The sequence below is a fragment of the Narcine bancroftii genome, chromosome 10 (genome assembly GCF_036971445.1).
Source record: "Narcine bancroftii isolate sNarBan1 chromosome 10, sNarBan1.hap1, whole genome shotgun sequence".
NCBI lineage: Eukaryota > Metazoa > Chordata > Chondrichthyes > Torpediniformes > Narcinidae > Narcine > Narcine bancroftii.
In genome coordinates, this window is record NC_091478.1 from 57,510,109 (window position 1) to 57,519,228 (window position 9,120).

A 9,120-nucleotide genomic window follows, 5' to 3' on the forward strand; every position below is an offset into this window, starting at 1 on the left:
TGTCTATTTGCTTCTTCAGCACCACATTGCAGCAATGATAAAAGTCAATGTACATTTTAATGAAGCTGTAAAATCTGTTGAGACGAGTTTCCAATGAGAAAAGTTTGTACAATGTCATGGCCTTGCATTTTGATGGAATGGGTTCTGTACATTCTTTGTTGGAACTATATGTTTACCTTCAGGCGATGCTAAAATAGTAAGTCTTGTTCTCTGAGCTTGTTTAACTGATAATTTATCTACTTTTTTTATATAGGACCATGATTTCTTCCAGCACCTGGAGATGCACATGAGATCTGAACACCCTCCCCTGTGTGGTCGTGACCATCTGAGTTTCCGCTGCTACTACTTTCCTGTGAAGGTACTCTTCACATACTCTTGTTGGTGCTTCATTTAAGGACTGGACATTAAAATATCACAAAAATATTTATTCTGTGGGATAAAGCAACAGATCCATGTATCTAAAGAGTTGAATAACAACCTGCTGGAGGAACTCTTGTGTATTACAGTAACATCAGTGGGAGGGAAAGAATGGTTGGATGGCTGAGTGATGATTTCATTTTTTGCTCCAGATTCCACCGTTTGCAGTGTCTTATGTGTTTCTAAATAGTGGACTCTCTCAGCATTTTTCTTCAATTGTTTTCCTGTGTACTTTGTAACTGTGACCAAATCTAAAGTTTGCATTGCATGTTCCCTTTCATTTGTATAACTGACTTCAATATTTATCTATAAGTGCTATAAAGCTATCCTTTTCAAGCCCAAGCTGAGGACAGTAAAAAATGGAAGAGTTTCTGGCTGTTGGTTAATTGGATTGTCAGTCGATGCTTTAAGTATTATGGATGTTGCATGGTACAACTTGAAAGCTCCAACCACATTGAATGAGGGATGTTGACGCTTGGAGTTTCTGAGAAATGCCACCACTTGCACTGTTTCTCCAGAATGAGTGCTGCAGAAAAATTCTACACATTCGTGTTGACAGGCTTCGCAGTAGTCACTGTGATTGATCCTATCTTCAACTGTATACATCTCCAGAGGGAGGATGCAGTGTGGATGGTCTTTTTAGAAGAACTAATTGGGATTCCAAGCTTGTGATGTGCTGGTCACAGTGAACTCTTATCAAGGCAGCATGGTTAGCGAAGTGGCTAGCCCAACACTTACAGTGCCAGAGACCTGGGTTTGAATCCGGTGTTGTCTGTAAGGAGCTTGTACATTTTCCTCGTGTATACCTGGGTTTACTCTGGGTGCTCTGATTTTCTCCCATCCATCAAAAATGTATGGGGGTGTAGGTTAATTGGGGGTAATTGGGCAGTACGGGCTCATAGGCCAGAAGGACCCGTTACTGGGCTGTATAAACTCTGAATCCTTGGCTGTAGTACTTGGGTGACAGGAAACCTGGACATTAATTTTCCTTCACATAAAGACTCCCTGGCTTGTGAATGAAATCCACTCAAGGAATAAAGACTGGGGAAGATTTGGAATGTATTTCCTGAAGTTTATAAAGGATTTAAATCAGAAGTGTTGTGTTCATTGAACAGCTTTTTTGTCCATAGTGCATTATGCAACTGCTGAGTAAAGAAGGGCATTTCTTTTCAAATGCAAAACAGTTGTGTCATGAAAAAAAAATCAAAGCAACTATGGCAAGTATTTTGGCTCAGATGCTGCATTTTAAAGTTTGTAAGATGCATGTGACTAATTTTCCTGTGGCATGATTTTTTTACATTGCTCCTCTAAGAACTCCCCCCCCCCCCCCCCTCTCCCCCATCTCCATTCCAATCTTCCCTGCCACAGCTGCCTCAATTGGAAAGTTGTATCTAATTGATTATAAAATATCTGTTTTAGCTCTAAATCTGTTTTCGAAGGGAAACCTGATAGTTTATAAAATTGAGAGGCCTTGATACGGTAAACAGCCAAAAACTTTTTCCACGGTAAAAGTGTTGCATAAGAGAGGACATGGGTTTCAGGGCAATTTTTTTTGTTACAGTGTTGGTTGCCTAGAATAGGCTGCTGGGAGTAATGGTGGAAGCAGGTAAATTAAAGAGGCTTCTAGATAGTTACAAGAGTATAGAGGAATTGGAGGGATGTAGTAGGCTGAGTGAGCGGTTCAACGGGCCGAATTACCACCCCAGTCGGTTGGTACAGGATGGCATGGTTCCCCCTTCCCTTCTTAGGAGAAGCCCGTGTTTGGCGCCACACGTTGCCTGGGAGATGTCGCCACTTCCTGGTTGCACATCGCTGGGCAGGCAGTGACTCTGCAACGCACTGGCGTCACTCCCTTAGACCAGTGCACCCCAGACAGGAAGTGGGTCATCTCCTTAAAGCAGCGTGAGAAATTCAAATAAAGTTGAGTTACTAGTTCACCTTCGTGTTGTGTGGGTATGCTTTATTTCAGTAGCTCTGCCATTTCCTCAGCAATATCAGGCATGGACTTCAGCACCCCACACCTGGTAGTCAAGGGAGTAGACAGACTTTTCCGCACCCCGCAGCGGAGCTCGTTCATGTACAACTGATCTACGCCATTAGTGCCTCCAGTCCAGTCCCTATACCAGCGTTTTCCCTGTCAGTTCAGCCAGGAGTGGTCATGGCCCAACTGAAATGCAACGAACGCTCAGACAAACGGAGCGATCACTGATTCTATCACTGCAGATGGGGCCACGACGCCCAGTGGTGCGTCCCTCCATACATGTACCCCAATGCCAAGTTGAGCACGGCAACAAGAAATAAACAGGCTGGCTGCTAATATTGGCCTCAGTGGTTGGCACACATAAAGAACTATTCTTCCTAAGGGACTAGAGGACAAGGAAGGACTTCCTAGTTGATGTGGGTGCAGAGATGAGCCTCATCCCACTGACGTACTTTGAGCTCAAGCACAATACCAAGGGCCTCCCCCAACAGCCAACAACTCCTCCATTCCGTCTGGTCACAGTCGGGGTATCTGTTTTCCATAGGTAGTGTTCAATTGTGTCTGTTGGGCAAGCCCTACTCTGAGCCAATTTCTTCCAGGCACGCGAACTCCTGGGAGACGTGAACAGATGCTGCTTGGTCAATGCTACCACGTTACAGTCATACCCCCTCATACTATGGCAACATTCCTTTTTGCCAATGGGCATCCACGCTCTAGACCTCTAAACCAGCGTGTGGCATGGACCACCACATCCAAACCACTGGATCCCAGTGTACGCACAAGCACAGCACCTCCCACGGGACTAACTTGAAGCCGAGACAGAGTTTGCTGCCATGAATGATTAGATATTGTCTGCTGTTCAAACGGCCCCTGGGTATCACTGCTGCACACGGACAAGAATAAATCTGACAGCGTCCGTGTGGCAACTACAGACTACTCAATGATGTCACAGTCCCAGTTAGATACCCCATCCCACACATCCAAGACTTTGCTACACAACTCCAGGGTTGCCAAATTTTCTCAGAGGTGGACCTCATCAAGGGGAGCCATCAGATTCAGGTGCATCCTAACAACCTCCTGAAAACAGCCATTATTACATCTTTCGACCTTTGAGTTCCTCCGGATGTTTTTCAGATTAACGAATGCAGCCTAGACATTTCGGCAGCTCATGGACATGGTTGGCAGGGACCTTGATTTCATCTTCGTCTATCTGGATGCCATCCTCACTGCCTGTCCAGGATGCACCTGACTTGCCTTTTCAACAAGTTTCAGGAGTTTGGACTGAACAGTGAACTCAGCTAAGTGCCAGTTCAGCCTGGAAAGGATTGATTTCCTTGGACATCCCACAAGGGTACCATGCCATTGCTGGATAAGTAGAAGCCATTCACTGATTTCCCCAGGCCGAGCACCATCAAAGGCCTACAGGAATTCCTAGGGATGGTGAACTTTTATCATCGTTTCCTCCTAGGAGCAGCCATCCTTGATGCAACCCCTATTTGATCTCATCAAACTTGGCAACGGCACACCAGTGGACACACAAAACCATTGAAGCATTCCAGGCAACTGAAGCAGCACTAGCGGAGGCCACATCTTTGGCTCATCCTGACTCTTCCTCCCCTGGTTTTTACAACAGACACACAGACGGCTCTGTGCTGGAGCATGGGTCGATGAACAGTGGCGCGCCCCTTAGCCTTCTTCAGCAAACATCTCCAGAAACCAGAACACCACATACAGTGCGTTCGACCGTGAGCTGTTGGTTCTGTACCTGGCAAAACAATATTTCCGGTACGTTAGTAGGAAAGGTTTTTCTCGGCTATACAGACCACAAGCCAGATTCATGCACTCAGCAAGGTGTCAGACCCATGGTTGGTGAGGCAACAACGACACCTCTCCTACATTTCTGAGTATACTACAAACATTCACCACGTTGCAAGGAAGTCCAATGTTGTGGCCGATACTCTGCCCAGATTGGCCATCTCCGCTATCTCAGGAGGACTCGATATTGCTCAATTGGTTAAAGACAAGGTGGAGGATGCTGACGTCCAGACTTACTGGACTGCCATCACCAGCGTCAAAGTTACTGATTTCTGTTGTTCTCTGGAGAGACTGACTTTACTGTGTGACATATCCACAGGCTTCCCCAGACCCATCTTACCCATGACTTGGTGACGGTGGGTGTTTGACCAAATTCACAGCCTGTCACATCCTTTGATAAGGTCCATGGTCCGCCTGCTGTCTGCGACGTATCTCTACGGGCTAAGACTTGCTTGGACTACCACTGCGCCAAAGTGCACAGACACACTAAGGCTGCTCTGCAGAGTTTTGCCTCGGTGCCCATGCGTGCGTACATCGTTGGCATACCTGTGAGCCAAGGTATGTGGTATATATTCACAATAGTTGACCACTTTACGTTGGCCGGAAGCAATAGCCCTGCCCAAATGTGATACAGAGACTTGCACCAGAGCTTTCTTGTCCACTTGGGTCACACGCTTTGGCATCCTGACCCACATCACCTCGGACCGAGGGCCCCAGTTCACGTCCTCACTCTGGTCCCACCTAGCCAAATTCTGCAGCAGCCACTTACACCACGGCCTACCAACCTTAGGCAAACAGACTTGTAGAATGTTTTCACCGCCATCTGAAAGCTCAACTATAAGGCCTGAATTGGATGGATGAACTCCCTTGGGTGCTGTTGGGAATTCGCACAGCACCAAAAGAAGACTCACCAGCGTTGTCCGCTGAGATAGTGTATGGCTTCCTGCTTACCATCCCAGGGACATACATTTCAACCCTCCTGGCCCACAACTCAGTGCCTTAGACATCCTCCAGCGCTTGAGGGAACAGATGGGTAAGCCGAAACCTGCCATGTCCCTATGGATCTACAGTCCACTGACTTTATTTTAGTTCGCGGAGGACAGCAAGGAACACCCCTATAATGCCTCATGAATGCCCATTCAGGGTGTTATAGCATGATGTTGTTTTCACCCTGGACATTGGCGGTCATTGGGTAGAACGTTCATTTTAGTTGAGTTAATACGACAGTTGATAAATGAGACCACTTCATTAAAGACAGTTTGACATGTTTAAGTAGAGACATTTTTTTCAAGATGTTTGATTCTTTGTAATTGTTATGCCAAGATAAAGTACATTGATCTTTCACAATCTTAAAAAGGGAAAATTAGCGTGGAGCAGCACGGTTGGCATTGCGGTCTAGTGCAACACCTTTACAGTGCCAGCGATTGGGAACAGGGTTCAAATCCTGGATTTTTTACGTTCTCCCTGTTTCTGCGTGGGTTTTCCTCGGGGACTCCTGTTTCTTCCCATGGTTCAAAATGAACCAGGGTTGTAGGTTAACTTGGGCAGCACATACCCATGGGCCAAAATGGCCTATTACTGTGCTGTATGTCTAAATTTTAAAAAAATATATTTTGGAAAATTTAGAGGGAAAAGTTTACTCTTTTGCAGATTTAACTTGTACCCTGAGAATTTACAAAATTGAAAAATTAAGGATAATATGGAAGGTAAAGAAGTATCAAGGTTTTATATGAAGAGCAAAAGATCATCTGCATAAAGGAAAACTTTATGTTCAGTTCCCTTCCTATTGATCCCTGAAATATCTCTGGATTTGCGAAGAGCAATTGATAAGAGGTTCTAAAGCCAGATCAAAAAGTAATAGGCTTAAAGGACAGTCTTGACATTGGAGAATGAAAGATCTGATTGTTGTAAGTTAGTAAGAATTGAAATGGTAGGACATGAATATAATAATTTAATTCACATTATAAAATATGGTCCAAAATTAAAAATTTCCAAGATTGTAAATAGATATCCCCACTCCACCCAGTTGAATGCTTTTTCTGCATCTAACAAGAACACATTTTGGGACTGCAATGGGAGGTGAATACGAAATATCCAATAAATGATGTATATTAAAATAAGAATAACGACTTTTGAAATATTTGTTGGTAAAATATTCTCCAGTCTACGAGCCAGAACTTTTAGCCAAGATCTTCATATCAACATTTAATAAAGAAATTAGCCTGTAGGAAGAGTACTTAGTTGGGTATTTTCCCTTTTTCACGATGAGGGATATACAAGTTTCATTAAAAGATAATGGAAGATTGTCCTATTTAAATGAATCCGTTAGCACAGAGATTAATTGGGGTGTGAGCAATTTAGAAAAGGGTTTGAAAAATTCTACATGATACCTGGAGTTTTCTTGACTGTAATGAAGAAATAGTAAAAATTATTTCATCTTGTGAAATAGGTTCTTCCAAACTCAAATGATTATTCAGTGAAGGTGTAGGAATATTTAAATGGTCCAAAAAGAAATTTTAATTTCTTAAATTATATTGATAACCTCAGAAGTATAAAGTCTAGAATAGAATTCCCTGAATATGTCATTTATTTTAGATTGGTCTGTGGTAATAGTAATTTGTCTGTTAGCCGCAATTCCCTTCAATTGATTAGCCAAGACCTTGCCAGGTCGGGATATAAAAGTGACTTTTGCTTTACAGAAGTTGATGTTCAATGGGGAAGGGTGAGAGAAGATCACATTTAGTTTTAAGTTCAACTCTGTATAATTCTGGATCTAGCTTATATCTTGTGGATATTGTTGATCTATTTGTTAAATCTTTATTTTTTAGCAGTGTAAGAAATAATTTTCCCTCTAATATAACCTTTCAAGATATCCTAAAAATCAAACTAGAGATTGTGGAAGAGGAATTTGTGCTAAAGAAAAAAAAGTTATCTGCTTCTCCATAAATTGCAAAAATTTGTGATCTGAGAGTAGTGTTAGAACACCAACACCTTTTTGTAGGAGGGAGATCTGGAAAATACAAAGGCAAAATAACTGGAGCATAGTCAGAAATCACTACTCTGATATTCACATGTTCGGGTCAATGAAATCAATTGATTATCTATTAAAAACTAATCAATCTGCGACTAAGAATGATGAACAGGAGGAAAAATACTCTCCTGTTGGGGTTAAGAAAGTGCCGTGTGTAGTAATTTTAAATGGGAATACTGAAGCATTAGTAAGTAAACTGGAGCTGTGCAACTAAACAACTGCTGTTGCAGCTCTGGTCAGTTTCTAAGGAGGTGAGTGGAGAAAGTGGGTTTCTCTACCTCTCTCTTCACAGTTGTGTATCTCCACTGAGCATTAATTCAAACTTTATGCCAAGTCAATGCCCTATGCTTTGCTTGAGCTGGTGTGATTAATGTTCTGTTTGCTTCACCAGAACGTAATTGATGGTGACCTTTGTGAGCAGTTCAACTCCATGGATCCGATTAAACAAAAGAGTGTGGCAGAAGAGTTGGACAGAACACCAGCTGAGGTGTCCAAGAAGCTGGAAGACATCAGAACACGTTATGCTTTCTAAAGTGTGCTGTGTGAATTAATATGCTGGTGGCGTTGTACAGTACCAAAAGGTACTCTTCTCATCACCCAACTGAAATTTTATCTGCTCTGAAGAGACTGTAACCTCTTGTAAATATGGTTTTGTACATTAAAATGTTTAAAGATTGTGTGGGGGGGGGGGCTGCATATAATGTTTTTGAAAGTGCTTTCAGGGGCTGCTGTGTGATTTGCAGCAATTTTCATAAAACTAGGTGTTGCTTTTTTGTTATGGCTACAGTAGAATAAAATGTTTTAATAACACGTGTTGCTTTGTGATGCTTTTAATCTGTATAGAGGAGAGATGAGGGAAGAGATAAGAACGATTGGAAGGAAGGGTGAAAGGGGAGAGGATGACAGCTAAAAGAGGAGTAAAAGGTGTGGGGATGGAGAGGGAGGGGAGAGAATGGGGTGTGGATGAGGGGTCATGAGGGGGGAGCAAAGGGGGTTTAAGAGATGGGGTGAGAGGGTTGAAAGGGAGTAAAAGGCAATCGAGAGGGGTCAGGGGAAGGGTGAGAAAGGGAAGAGGGGATGGGTTGCGAGAGGGGTGAGAGACGGCAGTGCGAGGGGGAGGCCAGAGGGCAAGATGAGATGGCAACAATTATAGGGAGGGAAGAGATGAGGGAGAGCAGTGAGATTGAGGTGAGAGAATTTGGGAAGAGTGAGTTAAGTGAAAAGGGGCAAGAGGATGGCAGAGAGGGAAGAGGTTGGTTTGTGAGGGATGCAGAGAAGCAGGAAAGGGGGTGGTGAGATGGGCAAAGGGTGAGCTTATTGAGGGAGGGGTGAAATAGATTAGTGGGAGGTGAGAGTATGGTGAGGCATGTGGGGAGGAGGGCTGAGGGGAGGGGACAGGTTGCAAGAGGGATGGGTATGATGTGTGAGGAAAAGGGGTGCAAGAGTGGGGTGATGGAGAGGGACGAGAGGAAATGAGAAAATGATTATAGGGCTCGTAGAGATCTGATGAAGTTTATTGTCATTGCATGAATAAAACCTGACAAAAACAGTATTTTCCAGTGCAAAACACTCAGGCATACAGACAAATACAAATGCAGGACAAGTATTCACCTGTACAAATATTTCATTTAGATGAGTCAGATGGTTAGTGTTAGCAATTACTTTACAGGCATTCTCCCTATAAGAAGCTGTTTCTCAGCCTTGTGGTACTGGCTCTGATGGTATCTTCCCTGATGGGAACACCTGAAAGATGCTGTGTGCAGGGAGGAAGGAGTCCTCCTTGACTAGCCTCTTCAGGCAATGATCCTGGTAGATCATGTTGATGAGGGGAGGGAGACTCCAGTGAACCTTTCTGCTACTCTTACTTCCAAGCCAT

At 43.6% G+C, this 9,120-nt stretch overlaps 1 protein-coding gene across 2 annotated transcripts in view; it reads left to right on the forward strand.

Annotated features, from left to right (window-relative positions):
* Positions 1-8,057, forward strand: part of sf3b3 (splicing factor 3b, subunit 3) — a 51,721-nt gene extending 43,664 nt beyond the window's left edge. For both annotated transcript variants that reach the window (XM_069900982.1, XM_069900983.1), the window contains 2 exons: positions 254-358; positions 7,636-8,057. In XM_069900982.1, the coding sequence (XP_069757083.1) occupies positions 254-358; positions 7,636-7,776 (246 nt within the window). In that variant the 3' untranslated portion in view covers positions 7,777-8,057. The remainder of the gene's footprint in view (positions 1-253; positions 359-7,635) is intronic.
* The last annotated feature ends 1,063 nt before the right edge of the window (positions 8,058-9,120 follow it).